The sequence below is a fragment of the Hypomesus nipponensis genome, chromosome 18, assembly GCF_054491055.1.
Source record: "Hypomesus nipponensis isolate SF chromosome 18, ASM5449105v1, whole genome shotgun sequence".
Lineage (NCBI taxonomy): Eukaryota > Metazoa > Chordata > Actinopteri > Osmeriformes > Osmeridae > Hypomesus > Hypomesus nipponensis.
Window position 1 is genome coordinate 15435176 of NC_140378.1, and position 17446 is coordinate 15452621.

The window sequence follows — 17446 nt, forward strand, 5'->3', positions numbered from 1 at the left end:
GAGAGAGAGAGAGAGAGAGAGAGAGAGAGAGAGAGAGAGAGAGAGAGAGGGAGAGAGAGAATGCATGCAACCCTGAGTAAACGCAGCGCACTTTTGGTCCATACTGGGATTGCCACTGTTTAAGACACACAAACACATGGCCTTCGGTGTGGTAATGTTGTCTATTTTATCCTCGACTTGTGACAAGCTAAAGTAGTAGGAAGATCTGACAGTATGTATTTCCATGTGCAGCAGTCTTGCATTTGATCGTAAGTAAAGGTCTCCATTGAAATGACTATGTTTATGAGAGACCGACATCCAGGACAGGGGCCAGTTTTCTTAATTTAACCTAATCTAACCTAGTATTGTGTGGTTTCCCCGTTACACATATTGACTCTGACTGTTATATAAATATTAAGAGAAAAGTATTGCTCCGTTCTGCGAATACTAAGAGTGTGACATTCGGCCAAAAATTGCATGAATAAAACGAATAAGTGGCCTACATGGACTGCCGTATTTACAAGTGCTTAATGTGCTTTAAACGGATTTAAGTGCCTCTCTGCAACTATTATGCAAACAAATGTATCGAAAGACCGCCAAACCCTCTTCGTTGAATGTGAATGGTAAGAAGCTACTGTAAGCAGGGATACCAATTCATTTGTAAATCCATGTTCTTTCAATGGCCTTATTGCCTGGGAACGGGTTACCCTGTTGGTTCCTCATCCATAATCGTCCAAGACTGTCCTGCCATCTCAGTCAAATGATTAAAACACCATTTAGATTTTCACCGGAATGTTTTGAGTTAAAAACTTAACAATGCAAACGCAATATGTCACTTACTGCAATCTCACTTGAAAAGTACTCATTCACTAGCACAAAGTAACTACAATAAAATAAAATAAATTCTATGAAGACTTCAACTAACCAAAGTGTAAACCAAATACTTGTTAAACAACGATACTCTTTGTCAAATTGCCTAAAATTAAACTTCTATTTGTAATAGCAGATACTGTAGATTAAGCATCTTCGGAGGACGAAACCAAGTGAGAAAGATAGGGAGACTGTTAATAAAAAAAAGTTTACGATGCCAAAAGAAAGATATTGAAGGTACATTAATAGTAATATACGCTACCTTACTTTTAATGTAACGACACTCACATCCTCTAAAATACGTAAAGTCAACCTAAAACGTTTTTGATGTATGTGTTTTTATAGCTACCCCTTTTCGTGGTTGGTTACGCCCCGGCGAACAGAGCCAGCCTGCTGCTGAGGATACCAACCTGAACGAAGCTTAGTCACCAAGAGGCGCAGCCGCGCGGAGAATAGCCTACGGAACATAAGAAAACCCACTGACTTTTAAGGTTTTACAGTAACTACAATCATCCAGTTTCATGCTTTACCTACGTGACAGTGCGACGGAATGTTTATAATGCTTTTTACGACCTTTTGGGGATTATGACTTCAAAGGAATTGATGCATACCTGCGTTATTAAAGCAGACACAGCCCTGGTTTGAACCTATTCCCCTCTCCAGCGATCCGTCGATGGTGAACCTAACAGTATTTAGATAGTTTATCAAGGTAAGCTGGCATCTATAATAACGATTTTTTTTTTGCAATAAATACAACTTACACAATTTCTAACGTGAATTGCGTTGCTCGTTGTTCTGTAGCTCAAGCTGTCATTCAGAACAAGTTTTAAAAGTTTCCAAACTGAAATGTTAGATCTTTTCGACTTGGCAGACAGCCTACGGTAACTTGCAAAGTAGACCCGGCAAAGAGCAAGCCTGTAGGTTTATCTCACGTTGTAGTTCCTAAACATTTATGGTTGCAAGGTAGTGCTTTTTCAATGGCAAAGACCTTTGTCTATGCAAAACGTTTTTGTAAGATATTCACTGCTTTTAGACACCTTATAAAGTGGACTGTATATCAGTGTCAGAGATTGGTAGCCTCTTCAACTCCTTAACAGAGAAGCCTCCAAGTTAGACCACATGACTGCTGTTTCTGCGGATACACACGTTACTGTCCAGGTGATGGACCTGGGTCCTGTAGTGTGTTGTCTAAGTCTCGATCCATGGTCCTGCATGTGTGATGTTGGTCTATGTTACATATCCAAGTCTAAGGTCAGTGTGTGGTGTTAGCACTATCTCAGTACAAAATGACCTTTCACCCTCGGTGACTTCTACCCTGTCACACCTAGGAGATTTCTGGTCGACCACAAACACAACCTTTGTTCAGCAGACATTCCTGTAACACTTGAGTCTAGGGGCTGTGGGATGGCAGCCAATGGTCCCGGGTCACACCGACCAACTGCGTTTACATGTGTGATACAGCACCTGACAGTGTGAAGTGTTGCTGTGATAGCTGTTGCACAGTAGGACAATTTCTATGTAAAATAACATGACTGCTCAGATGTATTATTACGTTTTTTTTCCTCTGGTGCCATCTCTGCCACGAAGACGTACCGTTGCGAGCCGCGCTATCCAGTCAGATTGGCTCCCCAAGCGGACGTGTTGGGGTGGTTGCCATGGATACACGGATGTAATTAACTTATCATTATTTATGACCTTGGTGGTGTTTGTAATAGTTGTGGTGTAGTTTGTCGTCCAGGACAGTATCCAACAGTTTTTTTTTTTTAACCACCTGGTTTGAGGACTAACTGTGCAGATTAAAGTTGTTTATGAGCTACCCAGAGATAACAACAGAAGAAACTTTATCACTTGAGCAACTAATACACTCAATAGCTTCCCCTAATCCTGGGAAAAGGCGTCTTTTTCTCAGGACAGAGTTGTTTCTGAGAGCTTAAAGAATCAAGCCAAGGATCTAGGAGATGAGTTGACTCACATGACAAAGGCAGACAGGAGACTGCTCACAGTCTGACCAAGCATGTGAAGCATTAGGTGTGGAAAAAGCCAAGACACAGCAATGGCTCTTTGTTACATATAAGGCTTTTACAGCATAGGCCTTTATGAAGGTTCATCTGCCCTTTCCTCAACGCTTGAGTGTTGCATGTTGTCAGCATGTTGTCAGTTTGTTGACCGCCTGTTGTCAGTCGGTTGTCAGCCTGGTGTCTGTTGTTTGTGCAGCACACCTCACTTGGAAGACACATGGCCATTAGAGACAACTAGTAATTCATGCGGTGACAGCTGTGAATACAACATACACACATACACCTCTAGATGACCCTGCTCCCACCCCCCACCCATCTCTTCATTTTTCTCTCTCTCTCTCAACCTCTGTCCCTGTCTCTTGTTCTCTCTACCTTTCCCTATCTCTCTCTTGCCGCTGGTAGCTTTCCCTCTGCTCGACCCCTCCTCCCTCTCCCTCAGGCGTGTCTGACTTACAGCAGCAGCCTCAGGGTTGGGGGGCTGGATTCCCTCCAAGTCAGCTGTTTATCATGGCATATCTATGTACACAATCTACCCCATACATTACATCTGTTACACTATACATCTGTTTCTTTTTTTCTTTTTTTACACAGAACTCATCATTTGACGATGCACAATTTGAGAGTAAAAGTGAAGTTTTTTTTTTTTTTAAATCAGTGTGATCAGCATTTTGTCCTGAGGATCTGGGGTTGTGTAGGCTCAGCAGTGGGAAGTGGTGTGTGTGTGTGTGTCAAGGGACGCTCACAGCCCCAACCCCCCCCGCGTGGACACACACACACATACACACACACACACAAACTGTATTCTACTAACTATCTAACCCGTCTCCCTCTCTTATAAATGAAAATCAGCATATTTCTTTCACTACTTCAAGCACTATGCCATAGATCTAATCAGTCATTTCCTTTCAGATAAATGAAGAAGAGACATTCTCAGTAGGGCATAAGAAACAGAATTGGGCCAGTATAATAATGTCTGGTCGGTACAGTGTCCCATCTCTATAGGACATTAACAACTGTATAAAAACAGTTTAATCATCTACATGACATTCTCTATGCATCTCAGCGATATGACTGGTGGAGGTTGGTGGTGTGTGTGTGTCCTCTTCCTGCCCTCTTCCAGTTTTTCAGCCATGGTAACAGAGGATCCAGGAGAAAGCTTGTGCCAATTTCCTTCAACCCACTCTAGCATCACGCACACACACGCGTGCGTGCACGAGCACACACACTAACCCTCACAGGCTTTGAATATTCAAATCCGCTCTTATTTGCATCCTCCAGTCTCCAGCTGCAGCTTCTCGCTGGGCTGCTCATGTTTAAGTCAACCCTTCTCTCTCTCTCTCTCTCTCTCTCTCTCTCTCTCTCTCTCTCTCTCTCTCTCTCTCTCTCTCTCTCTCTCTCTCTCTCCCCCCTCACTCTCTCTTTCTGTCTCTCACTTAAACGTCCATGTACTACCACTGTTTAATTGTCTTATTATTGTTACGACCCTCAAAATAATTAAAGTGTACCATGTCAAATAGCTCATTCATATCTTTCTCTCCTATGTCTCTCACTCCTCTCTTTCTTCTTTGCTCCCTTCATGTCTTTCCTCCTCTTTTGCTATTATACACCCTTCTCATATCCCTTTGTTTTCCCAGTCCTTCATCTTTAAACAGCTCCAGTATCTCACCATCCCCTCTCTCTCTCTCCCTTTCTCTCTCTCTCTCTCTCTCTCTCTCTCTCTCTCTCTCTCTCTCTCTCTCTCTCTCTCTCTGTCTCTCTCTCACACACGCACGCACACACTCTTTCTTTCTGTTTATGCTTTTCATCCCTCTCTTCTTTCATCCCTGAGCCCTATAGACCTGCTACCCTATCTCCACATCTCCCTTATATTAACTCTCTCTCCCTCCCGTTCTCTTTCACTCCCTCCCTTTTTCCCTTTCTCCCTTACCCCATTGTTCATTCTCTTCTCTCATCTGGGTGTAATACTATTGTGTTTGACTTATAGGCTGTGTACACAGGTTTTAAAACCTCTCATCTTCCAAATGAAAACAACAAGTCATAAATCCTCCAGGAGGTTCCTGCCATGGCCTCCTGACCTGCTTGGCTGCCACAGCTGTTCTGGTGTGCCCTACCCTACCCTGCTTTGCCCTACCCTACCCTGCTTTGCCCTACCCTACCCTGCTTTGCCCTACCCTGCCCTGCTTTGCCCTACCCTACCCTGCTTTGCCCTACCCTACCCTGCTTTGCCCTACCCTACCCTGCTTTGCCCTACCCTGCCCTGCTTTGCCCTACCCTGCCCTGCTTTGCCCTACCCTACCCTGCTTTGCCCTACCCTGCCCTGCTTTGCCCTACCCTACCCTGCTTTGCCCTACCCTACCCTGTTTTACTTTGCTCTGGTCTGTCCAGACATGAGATCTTTTTAGTTGATCACTTTGCTGTTCTCACCCTTTGTTCTTAGAGCTGCATTTTCACACATGCACAAATCTACTGACTAAAGCTGTTTTAGAGGAATCCCTTTGATACTCTTTCCATGGTGGGGTCTGTATAAACGGGTAGTTCAGTAGTCCAGACACAATGTTCTGTGTGTGGAATGTGCTTCCGAGCACTTTGTGGTTCAGTAATGAACAAGGAGCTGTTTGATGCTAACCTAGCTGCCCCCGCTAAATTGCACAGAGACTGGAAACAAGGGCTATGTTATCCATTAAAGAGGGTAACTTTAGCTCTTAGCCTACCGAGGCAGAGTGGACGTTCTTCCAGGCTGAGCGTCCCTGAGCGTCCAGTGTTCTCAGCTCCGGTGTGTCTCTGGCCAGCGGCAGACTCTACGCACATGGGTCTCACGGAGCATGTGCTGACCAGATGTTCAGGTAGCTGGGCTTGATTCCAGAAGCTTCCTCAGGGGAGAGGTCGATGTTGTAGATTAGTAGAAGAAGCGTCACTCTTACCCATACCTCTCTCACCTCTCGTTCTGTCATCTCATCTCACCCGACAGTCATCATGTTGGCAGGGAGGGGGATGGGGGTGGGGGGAGGTGGGAGGTGGCAATGATGGCGGGAGAAGCAGCGGGAGAGCGGTTGGGTGACAGGATGGGAGGGGGACAGGTGTTTGACCCTCAAAGTAGAGGTAATGGAGGGTAACCAGGTTGGATTGTTTAAGAACCGTAAACCATGATGCTCTGTCTAAAGTTAGTGTCACCCAATTGTCCAGATGTAAAAAATGATTGAGGAAGACGAACTACCAGCACAGATTGGCTGGCTCTGGTAAAAAAAAAATATACATACAGTGCTAGGTAAAGTTACTATCCTATGCATATGCTTGTTTCAGTCAAGTCCATCTTGATTACAGCGACATAGCATAGCTGACACAGCATCCACCGATGAGCCTTACGTTTAGGAGGCTGAGCTTTAACCACACAACAAAGCTGACTGATGTAAAAATGTGCTTGTTGCCGGGTAAAGTTTCTATCTTCTTCCTGTCTGAGCCACTCCCCGCACAACCATGTGTAGGAGTCTGGAAATGGAGCCAGCTATTGATTGGTGACTCTGGGCCAGGATGCTAGCCAGCAGACTCCTTTCACCTTCAGTAAACAATGAGAGGGCTAGCATTGTCACAGTGAGACCATCTCTTCCTTTCTATCTACAGGGAGTCAGACCACAGGAAACAGCTAACCAGGAGAGGAGACTAAATATCAAGTTTTACATGACCAGTCTTTATATGTCGGAAGGCAGATGAGTATGCTAATGCATGAGGGTGAATTACACGTTTAACCTGTAGCTTCTTCAGGTTTGTCTTTCAACCAGTCGACACATCTAACCAGCTAAATAGAACCTTAAGTGTCTGCTGGGGAATGTGTGTGTGAGAGAGGTATCTGCAGAGCTACCTGAGATCCTTTTTTCACAGTTTGTCTTTGTGATGCTGATTCTGTGTATTCGCAGATGCCTCCAGACGCTCCAGAATGCTTACAGCCAGATTCAGGTTTTATAGGAACACAGTCTCCGTAGAGACAGATCTACTGTCAAATAGTGTCATTGATGTGTTACCATGAGTGTAGAGGGATGTGTGTTTATGTGTGTGTGGAGGGTTGTGTATGTGGGTTAGTCTGGAAGGGATGTGTGTGTCAAGCCTTGTGGGACCAGGTCCAGAATGTGCTGAGTTTTCTCTTTATTGTTGCTGGGTGGAATATTTCTGTGTGGAACACTCAGAGGAGAGAGGAGGAACATGTCTGTCTGTCTGTCTGTCTGTCTGTCTGTCTGTCTGTCTGTCTGTCTGTCTGTTTGTCTTTTGTCTTCTATCACAGTGTTGTCTCAAGAGAACAAATACAACCCCTCTTACCATAGAGGATGATAGACGAGTACAAATTAGAGTAATGTTTGTGTGCAGCACAGAGAAGTGGACAGCCTGGGTCTCAGTGTGTGATGGTATGGACCACTGCTAGGCTGCAGGCACTGACATGAACAAGAGAAGACAGTGGAATGCCAGAGAGGTGGTGAAAGGGAGGAGTAGGGAGGTTGGAGAAGAGGAGGGGGAGTTGGAACATTTGTCCTGCCATTTGGTCCAGTCAGGCGTCTTAACATGACCCTGTCGACACACGCTGTCTGTTTGTGTGTGTGCGTGTGTGTGTGTGTGTATAGATGTGTGTGTGCTTGTGTGTCTGTTTCTCTCATAGCTGCTAATCCTTAACAACTAGTATGTGTTTCCACAACACGTTTATCATCAAATTACTGCTGAACCTATGATTTATATAAGACTGAAATAAGATTAGTACACTTGTTTAAAAAAGCTGAATTCAGATGTTAGAAATGTAATAAAAGAACAAATTAAGATTTTTATCAAATTCCCTCTTTCTACTTGACAGTTTAAAGGCTGGTAAATGTTGCATTGTTACAAGTAGCAACAGCCATCAGTATGCTTGTGAGGTGACCTAGCTGATGTAACTGTTCTTGTGTCCTTGTGTTGGAAATGTCAGGAAGGTCCAGTAATTACCTTGCTAGTAACAGCCACATTGCAGCCACTGAAATATGACACCTTCCCTACCCCAACCAAGTATTTGTGTGCCTTTCTGTCAAATTTCTCAATCAGACACACTGCCTTTTCCTTGCCTCCCTCTTGTCACTTATCTTCCACCCCTCTCTCTCTCTCTCTCTCTCTCTCTCTCTCTCTCTCTCTCTCTCTCTCTCTCTCTCTCTCTCTCTCTCTCTCTCTCTCTCTCTCTCTCTTTTCTCTCTCTCTCTCTCGGAGTCTGAATGGCATAGAGACAGGTCCTCAGCACATTCTTCTGCTCCGGGTGTGTGTCCTATCAGATCAGTGTAACCACAGCCTAGGACAGCAACACAGAAGCTTTCCTGCTCAGCCACTCAGACCATACAGCTCAGGCATAATCAGTGTTTATGTGTGAGGGTTAGCTGGACTGGATGGGCTTGGCTTGTCATGGCAGGATCTGGCTTGGCCTGAGTTTGTCTAGATGGGCTTTGCTGGGTCTGGCTGGGTTTGGCTGACTCTGGTTGGCTCTGGTTGGAACTGGCTGGATTTGGTTGGTATGGGGTAGGACTAGCTGGTTCTGGCGGGTTTTGGCGGGTTCTAGCTGGTCTTGTCAGGGTCTGGTTGGGTCCAGAAAGAATGACAGAGTTCAGCAGAACCAGCTGTTGTGAGGAGGGCAGGCCCTGTGGTTCTGAGTGGACTATGTGGTGATCCAGGGAGAGTTGTTTTGCAGGAAGTGGAGAGTTTATGGCTGTAATACACACAGACGAGAGATTGTTCGAGTCTCTAGGTTGCATTGTGCTGTATTATTATGGTCTGTATCTGATGGGATCTCAGGGAGACGTTAACTTCAAGATGATCTGGCTGGCGTAAGTGTGTGTGTGTTGTGGATGGTTTCTAGTGTGAGAACCCTCCCGTGTCTGACTCCTTGCCTGCTCTCACTTCCTTCTTTACGAGCCATTTCCTGTCCCTAGCTTTCCTCTTCCTGTGCCCAGCTATCCCAGAGCCATCCAGAGGGGTGGGGAACTAGGTCAGGTGTGTGTGTGGGTGTGTTGTGTGTGTGTGGGTGTGTGTGTGTGTGTGTGTGTGTGTGTGCGTGTTTATCACCACACGACTGTCTTGATAGGACACATCTTGTTTTGTCTACAGAGATTGATCTGTTTTCTCTTTCATCATCACAATCTTGTATATCCTATTATATACTGTATCTCCTTTAATCATTGTATATTACGTATGTAATCCCGAGTCAGTGATTGTTACTTTAATACCAAAATCAAACGTCTAGAGTTCTTTATAAAAAACACTGTTGCAGTTTTTTCAATTTTTGTTTGGTCACTGTTCAAAGGTATTACTACTTGTTTCTTGCATTCTATTTAGTGTGCTTTCCTCTGTGTAGTCTGTTGGTTCACAACCTTCCTTGAAGACAATGTCTCTTGCTGACTATTTGTTTTTGTTTATTACGATTTCAGGACTCTGGCGTTGACTGTTTAGGAGCTCCCTCAGCAGGCGGTGTGGAGTACTGCAGCACAGTGACTCCGCACCAGGGTGCATTGAATGGCCACAAGCCCAAATTACTGCAACACCTATGAGTACAATTGTAAGGTGAGAGACCACATGCACTGAAGTACACACTCTTTCACACAGTCACACACACACACATTGTCACACTGTCTGCGTCTTTCTGTCACTCACTCGTGCATGGGTCGGCTGTAGGTAAACAGGCACCTGGAGAATAGTGACAGCAGCCGGGTCACATGGGAGACACATGACATGGAGGTCAGAGGTCACCTGATCTCAGCACCTGGTAAGTTACAACAGAAATTATGGTCAGTGATATAATATTTGATGGCTGGTTTTGACTGAATTGGATATTTGTATTAGTATTTGAGTGTGTGTTTATGTGTGTGTGTATGTGTGTGTGGTAATCCCTCTGGTTGTCTCCGCAGACCTGCTGGTCAGTCAGGACAGTAAGCAGAGGGCGGAGCGTATGACGGCGCTCCAGGAGAGGAGGCGGAGCTTGCAGGCCCTGTTGAACACCCGTGTGTCAGAGCTGAAACGCCTGTGTCTGCAGGAGGCGGTCAGTACACACACACACCTCCCCCCCCCCTTCCTCGTTACGGACAGTGATCCCAACTGTGTAATTCTCACCATAACACGTCTCTCCTCGTAGGAGCTCACTGGGGAGGTTCCAAATGAGTTCCCCCTAGAGTCTGGAGAGAGGCCCCCGTACGTGAGGAGAAGAGTTGGTACATCCCGCCATGGGCCCAAGAACATCCTGAAAGCAGAGGTGAGGAGGAAGCAGGGAACTGCAGAACGAAGAGAGAGAGAGAGAGAGAGAGAGAGAGAGAGAGAGAGAGAGAGAGAGAGAGAGAGAGAGAGAGAGAGAGAGAGAGGAGACGGAACACGAGAGAAAGAGAGATGCTCTGCGATCCCTTTGTGAGACTATCCTTCCTCTGATGTCCAGGAGGATGAGGCCCCCCATCGTAAGCCGAAGAAGACCCTGTTCAGCAGTGCCCTACGCAGACACACAGACTCAGAGCAGCACCAAGCACACGGCAAGAGAACCGTCCACAGGGGCTGTCACACAGGTAACACACACTGACTGACCAAACACACAGGTAACACACACTGACTGACCAAACACACAGGTAACACACACTGACACACCAGTCACACAGGTAATACATACACACACAATGACACACCAAACACACAGGTAACACCCCCCCCCCCCCTTTCTTCTCTCACTAACACACCTGCCAGCTCCCCAGTTTCAAAGTTTTTTCAAGAAATAGTTCCACCTTTAGAGAATCTGGTACAAAATGACATACTGTAGAGTAAGTATCAGCACTGCTTCATTGACTTTCTCCAGATGAGTCCCATTATGTTCTTCTCCTGCAGCATCACCACAGTTGTTCTGCTGGGGTCTGGCAAGATAGGGTAGTGGTGTAGTGAGTCCTTGCACTCCCAGGGAACAGAGAGGAAGTCCCAGGTAATGGGATGAGGGAGGGGTCTGGTGATTACGGAACCTTTGTTACCGTGGGAACTTGCTGCTGGGCTGTATTTGTGTGTGTGTATTGAGGGGTCACGAAGTATATCAGGAACAAGTTCCTCTTCCCTTCATGGAAAACTGCATCATGCTAGGCAAAGCATTGTGGGATAAAGGAAGGGCATTGTTAAGAGGAAGAAGAGGAAGAGAAGGAAGTGTGGAACAGCGCTCCTCTTCCTCTTATTATTCTCTGGGGCAGCTCTCAGCATAATCACTGTGGACAGACCTCTGGACAGACAGACAGACAGACAGACAGACAGACAGACAGACAGACAGACAGACAGATAGACAGACAGACAGACAGACAGACATGCTGACGGATAGACAACAATAGGCAGGTGAGCAGGTGGACTAACATGACAGGCAGGCAGAAAGGCAACCAACTTGTTTTCTAACATGTGTGTGTCCGTGCGCATGTGTGTTTGTGTTCCCTAGATGACACAGTCAGATCTGAGAGCAGCTCCATGTCAGATTCCACAGGACATGACACTGGTAAGACCGTAGGCAAGGTTACAAGTTAATATGGTGTAATACTGCTTAGTAGCTTCATTAAAGCAAAAAGAGCTCATTCAATAGCCATTTCCAGAATGCCCCTACCTCCCCCTTTGTCAGAATTTTGTTAAATTGTTCAATCTGAATTTCTTTCTCTGTCTTCCCGATATTTCTTTCACTTTCTTGATTTGTGTATTTTTTTTCTTGTATTATATTTCTTCATTTTTTTCTTTCTCTAACACACTCATGCAGTCACACCTCCTGTCCTACCAGATGATTGGTCAGAGAGCCAGCCAGCGGACCCAGACTGCAGGCTTGGCAGGAAGCTGTCACCGGTGGAGGTCTACTATGAGATGAGGACGCGACGCAACTCGCTAGCCAGCTCTGTTAGGTAACAACAAGAAACATTGCTGTCCTTTACCAGATTGTTTTAGAACATTTTTAGTCACTGCTTTGGGAAGATCATTTTAGTCACTGCTTTGGGAAGATCATTTTAGTCACTGCTTTGGGTTCATCACTTCATGAGTGGTAATCATAATTGGTGTTGAGATTGAGTGACTTGGGCATGATGTGGTGGGTATAAGGAATCCTCACAATGTGTGTGTGTGATCAGTCCTAGTCGTTCTCTTCCTCGGAGTGTGTCCAACCTGGAGGGGAGGAGTGTTCCTGCCACTCCCCTCCTCGCACGGACCAACCAGGGTGTCAACATCAGGTCAGCTTTGCATATGTGATGTTTACATCCATAACATCCATGAGATTTATTCTTATGCACTTTTCTCCTTTACACATAGAGTACCTAACATGAGCACTGTGCTCATGTCTCCTCCACCCTCCAGGTCAGATTTCCCTGGAGGTCCTGTTGCACTCAAGCTGCATTGGTCAGACAATCACCAGGCCCAGCCCCACACACAGCCTCTACCCAATCAGGACGGACACCTGCAGGAGCCCAGCGACCAGGGCCATGGTAACGCATCTACCGGCCGTAGCAACAGCTCTGAGGCTCTACTGGACCGTAACACCTCTGAGGAGGATGGGGGGCCTGGGGTGGGGGTCCAGGTTCAGAGGCCAGCCATGCCCCCCAGGAGCGGGCCTCCCTACAAAAGCTCTGAGGCGTTAATGGAGGGCCGTTTGCATCAGGTCCAGCGGGGCAGCCCAGAGAGGCAGGTGAACGGCCATGGGGAGCCCCACCGAATGCGCACCTCCGTGGGTGGTCGGGGAGTCGGGGCGGGGGGGTACAATGAGATCCTGATGGACTACGTGTGGGGCAAGCAGCAGAAAATGCAGAACCAGCAGCTCCAGAGGCAACAGTCTCAGGGTAACAACCAGGGCAAGGCCAGACTGACAGCCTCTGTATCCACTAACTTCAATGGCTACCCTCAGCCTCCACCCCCACTCCCACCCCAGCCCCACAGCCAGCCCCAGTACCCTTCCTCCCAGCCCCAGGCCCTGCATCTCTCAGGGGCCCCGCCAGCCTACAGCCCCCTGATGCTGCGAGGGAAGCCAGGTGAGCCCAGGAGGGTGAAGGTAACTCGTACCAAGTCCTGCGGCCCCTTCATCCCCCTCCAGCAGGACGGCCTCCTCCTCTCTGCCTATCCAGACCCCATCACCAACTCCTACCCCCATCCACACCCACAACCGGACCAGCCCAGTTCAGCCCCCCCCCAGCTTGGCCGTGGGCCCCCCCAGTACCCCTCGGAAGCTGCCACACCAGAGGATGCTACGCGAAGCCTCCACAAGGCTTTGGCGCTGGAGGGGCTGAGAGACTGGTACCTCAGAAACACATTGGGTCACCCAGGGTCAGGAGGTCAGGGGCCAGGCACAGGTCCAGGGTCTGGGTCCGGGAAGGGTCAGGAAAACGGTGCTCCCCACCGCAGAAGAACCACTGCTTCCCTGCATGGCTCCTCCCAGCCCTACACGCTTCAACATCAGCAGTCCTACCAGGGGGAAGGACACCAACCCTACCCAACCCAGAACCCCACCCCTCACCTGCCCCACTCTGCCACCTTCCATGGTCATCCCCTTCATGGCAGGTTTGTACAATTAAACACACCACAAATACTGTACCACTGGGCCAACACTGGTCAGGCCATTACTGGTCTCAAATGTAATCCTTCTCGTTATGGTAATCCTGCTATGTCTCCATAACTGGCCTTGTTCTTGTTGCCTCTCCCCCAGGTCTGTTGAGCTGCCTCTCTACCAGGACCTTCTTCCCACCCAGTTACAGGAGCTGAGTCTGAAGGGGGCTAGTGGCGACCAGCCCAGCCCTGGTACCTTGGTATAACCGGCCAGTCCCTGGTTTGCTAGTCTCACTAGCAGGACATAATAAACTTGGAAATAAATTGAATGTGTGTCTGGACACATAAGTGAATCATTTTAAAAAGAGACATTTGATTTGTCTTCTGGATAAAGACAATACTCCTACGTCGAAAAAGAGACTGCAATTGACACAAAGGTTATTGGTTTGTTCCTGTCTCTCTCTCTCTCTGAGGGGTATTTTTATGGTTTTAAGGTTGTCATTTTCTTTCGCTTCTGAAGCTGAGAAAAACCAGGGTGTGTTCTCATGTGCCAGGCAAGCTAGCCAGCTAGCAATCCAACCATGAAAGGCAGGGGATCTGGCTTCATCACAGTCCACTGCTATTTGTTTAATGATGACTTTCTCTGGGGAAAAAACTGTTTCTCTTTACAATAATGTGTTGTGATCAACTGTTTGTTCAAACAATTACAAAACAATACCAGCTTCTTCTCGTCACACTGCTCTATTTCTAGCAGCCTTCCTCCCTGGATACTTAATGTAATGAGGAGAAATTTGAGTCACAATTACTCCTTGGCACAGTGTCAAGCTCACTGAGCTGTCTATGCTCTGACAGACAGAGAGAGAGAGAGAGACAGAGAGAGAGAGAGAGAGAGAGAGAGAGAGAGAGAGAGAGAGAGAGAGAGAGAGAGAGAGAGCTAACTGCTGGCTGGTATATGTTTTCTCTTTGACCACTAGGTGGCATTTAAGTAATATTACAGTTGTGCATGTTAATGGAGCTTTGATACACAGAAAGTACCCTTTTGTATTATAATCTTTCTTATTCTTGTGAATTACATTATAGTCCTAGAAAGGCAGAAAAGTCAGGAAAGTCCAGTACAATCATTAGTAAGATACCATGGCTTTAATGATGACAAGACTTATTTAGGATCGGTTAATCTAATTTCACTCTTTGTCAGCCAAATTACCAGCATTGTCTCCTCAGGTCTCACTTAAGAAAGGTAGGAAGTCCAAACCATATTGTGATGTCACTATAACACATTTGTTATCAATATTGTACAGTAGTCCATTTAAGTTGAAATCAGGTTGAGTGTGATTATACCTAGCTTAACAAAACAAACAACTTGGCTTCATGTTATACTAGAAAAAACTAGCACAATTACCCCCCAAAATTCAAAGAAATTAACAATCAACTTTTTACCAACCAACTGATTAGATACAGCCATTTGGGTAAATGGTTGTAACGTTGTTTGATATCCATGAAGTTGATCCTGTAGATAAAAATGACCCGCAGATCAAATCTCAGAGTAGGCATACATCTTTAGAAGAAAGTCTAACTCAGTACTGCTGATGACAATGACCTTGATCAATGCCCAAACTGCTTGTCTTTGACTTGTGCCATATAGAAACCTTACAATTGTTGCCCTGCTCTTTGTATCCCAAAGCAATGACTTTGTCAGGAACTCAGATGAAGCTGTTTTATAAGGATTGTTTTGCTCATTTTTCCCTACTCTCTGTACGTTGCTCCCAATGTTTTAGCGATTAGTGCTAGAATAATACTTTGACTTCTATTGCAATGCAACACAAGGCAAATACAACTGTTCATGTTGTGCAGTATGTCCCCAAATGTATGTCCCCAAATGAGGAAGCCTACTGATAGGAGAATTGAGGGCGTGGCCAGAATTCTATTTTTGGGGGGTCCCATCTTAAAATGAGGGGGCCACTAAAATATATATATATATATATACATATATAAATATATCAACAATTCCTTAATTTTTCATTGTAAGCAATCAGAAATCTGGGGGGTGGACATGTACATGAGGGGGCCTAGGCCCCCCCGTGGACGTGCCCCTGGTTTGGGGGTACGGGGTGGGGGGTGACTTCAATAAGGGTTTTTTATTGCTTTTTTCAAATAATGAATTTAAACAATTGTTACACCAGCCCCTAATTGTACATCAGGTATTGCAGCAAAAAGAGGCTTCTCAGACCAAAACAGGAGAGTCAACGTGTAGTACAACTCATTCTATTATCTGCTGTCTCTACATTTGTTCCTAAAGTATGTGCCACATCTCTTCACTCTAGCGCATGCAGAAAAATATGAACTATAAGTACCTTCTTAACATCTACTTCTAAACTGAAGTACTGCAATAGAGGAGGTTACACTTGCTTCTTAGAATATAGCTTGCAGTATTTTCATCCCAGGTCTACATGCTTTGCTTACTAATGAGCACTGCAGTACTACAGCACGTGGTGTGATACTGACTGAAGCAATCAATCTCTTCTGAAGGAAGTGGGGTCTCTCCTGGTCATGTTAGTAGTTTGTAGTTAGTCGTACAGTACAGAACTAGTATTGATGTATGCTAATAGTGTAGTTCGCTCGTGGAGTAGCATGCTAGTAGTGTAGTAAAATAGTGGTGTCGCATGCTAGTTGTGTAGTATGCTAGCAGTGGAGCATACTGCATATCCAGGGATACAACATTCAAACAATTTTGCCAAATGCTGCCAAGCTTGTCTCAGGATTGACTGAAAGCTGCTCTGCTTTTTACATTTTGTATTCATGACCAAGCTACTGATTAGAACAAATATAGAGTAGAATAGATTAAATAATGGATCTGAAAAGGTTTTCCTCTGACAAACTAGACCATCCTCTCCCTCAGGTGCTCATGGCCTCTGTAAATTCTGGTTTGAGCACAATTTCTGTGGTGTTTTGCACTTCCGAAGAGTAAAAAAAATGATAATTATTATTATTTTGTATAACACTTGTGACATATGCTTCCAAACTTGTAAAGACGTGACCAAACTGCTGTGAAAACAGTGCTATCATCTGGCACTATGAGCACAGGTGCTTCATGTGACACAGTGAGATCTGTGTTAAAAGTGAGTTTGACAGTTTGCTAATGAAAATGTCCCCTCCAACAAAATCCATTTTGTGATGCTTGTTTTGTGATTGTTAATAAGATTCCTTATATTTTACAGTTAAACTCAGACACATGGCTAATGGACCACCTTTACATATTGGCCTGAAATCATGAATTAAAAAACGTAAAGTTACGGACAACTCAGATCAAGTAACCTCGGCATATACAGTACCACAAACCAGAGAAAGACACATTCAGTATTACAAAGGGATTGATCTCTACAACACCTTACTGCAGGTGAACTGAAGAGGTGTAACAGTTACTATGGTACATGAACAACATTTATGTCAGCTCCCTTATGATGTCATCATTGGTAACTTTATCCTCCTCAAGCTCTATTAATCACTCTTGTCTTTCTTTCCCTCTCCCTCCCTCTTTTGGCTTTCTCTCTCCATGCCCCTACTTGGTTCTCTGTGAAAATGTAAATCTCCAGGTGGTCATAAAGCATGAATTCCATCATGTTATGAATTACTTTTGGGATTGAATGAGGAGGTCATGGTCACTGGACTGTTTTGGACAGGTGGAACCCAGCCTCTTTCTCTGCATTCACTTTTTTCTGCTGTGATCTTGACTTGGTCTGACCTTTTAAATCTGGTGGACTTTCTGATCTTTAGTCACATAATGCACCCCTGTAAATATGTATGCTTTTTCTATCCGTCATTTTTTCTGCTATTTGTACTTATTTTTCTCACACATAAATATGTGCAAACGGTTTGTTTGTTTGTGTGTATGGTTCTTATGAGAAATGAAAACGCATTGTATGGAAAGCTAAGGAATTTCTTTTTTTAATTAAAGCAATATGTTAAATGTTTATGCGTCTGAATTAATCTTTAGAAAACATCTCCTGCGCTCTTTGCCAGGCTGTATGCACTATGATCGAGCTTTTACATCAACAACACAATACATGTCAAAT

The 17446-nt window shown here is 45.4% G+C and overlaps 1 protein-coding gene across 2 annotated transcripts; it reads left to right on the forward strand.

Annotated features, from left to right (window-relative positions):
• Window positions 1-1269: 1269 nt before the first annotated feature.
• Window positions 1270-17344, forward strand: ccdc120a (coiled-coil domain containing 120a). 2 transcript variants are annotated; one of them, XM_084679704.1, is made up of 11 exons: window positions 1270-1558; window positions 9290-9422; window positions 9534-9624; window positions 9767-9897; window positions 9991-10107; window positions 10285-10408; window positions 11305-11361; window positions 11635-11752; window positions 11975-12073; window positions 12198-13391; window positions 13537-17344. In XM_084679704.1, exons 2-11 carry the CDS (start codon window positions 9375-9377, stop codon window positions 13640-13642), a joined length of 2085 nt encoding a protein of 694 aa, XP_084535830.1. In that variant the 5' UTR covers window positions 1270-1558; window positions 9290-9374; the 3' UTR covers window positions 13643-17344. The 2 variants fall into 2 exon arrangements, with proteins under 2 accessions (XP_084535830.1, XP_084535829.1); XM_084679703.1 differs by lacking the exon at window positions 1270-1558 and having other exon boundaries at window positions 9234-9422; window positions 11614-11752.
• Window positions 17345-17446: the final 102 nt, after the last annotated feature.

Coding starts and splice junctions, on each gene's coding strand:
- ccdc120a (XM_084679703.1), top strand. CDS start 9,375: ATGGCCACAAGCCCAAATTACTGCAACACCTATGAGTACAATTGTAAG. Junction 11,753..11,974: donor TCGCTAGCCAGCTCTGTTAG/GTAACAACAAGA, acceptor GTGTGTGATCAG/TCCTAGTCGTTCTCTTCCTC. Junction 13,392..13,536: donor GGTCATCCCCTTCATGGCAG/GTTTGTACAATT, acceptor CCTCTCCCCCAG/GTCTGTTGAGCTGCCTCTCT.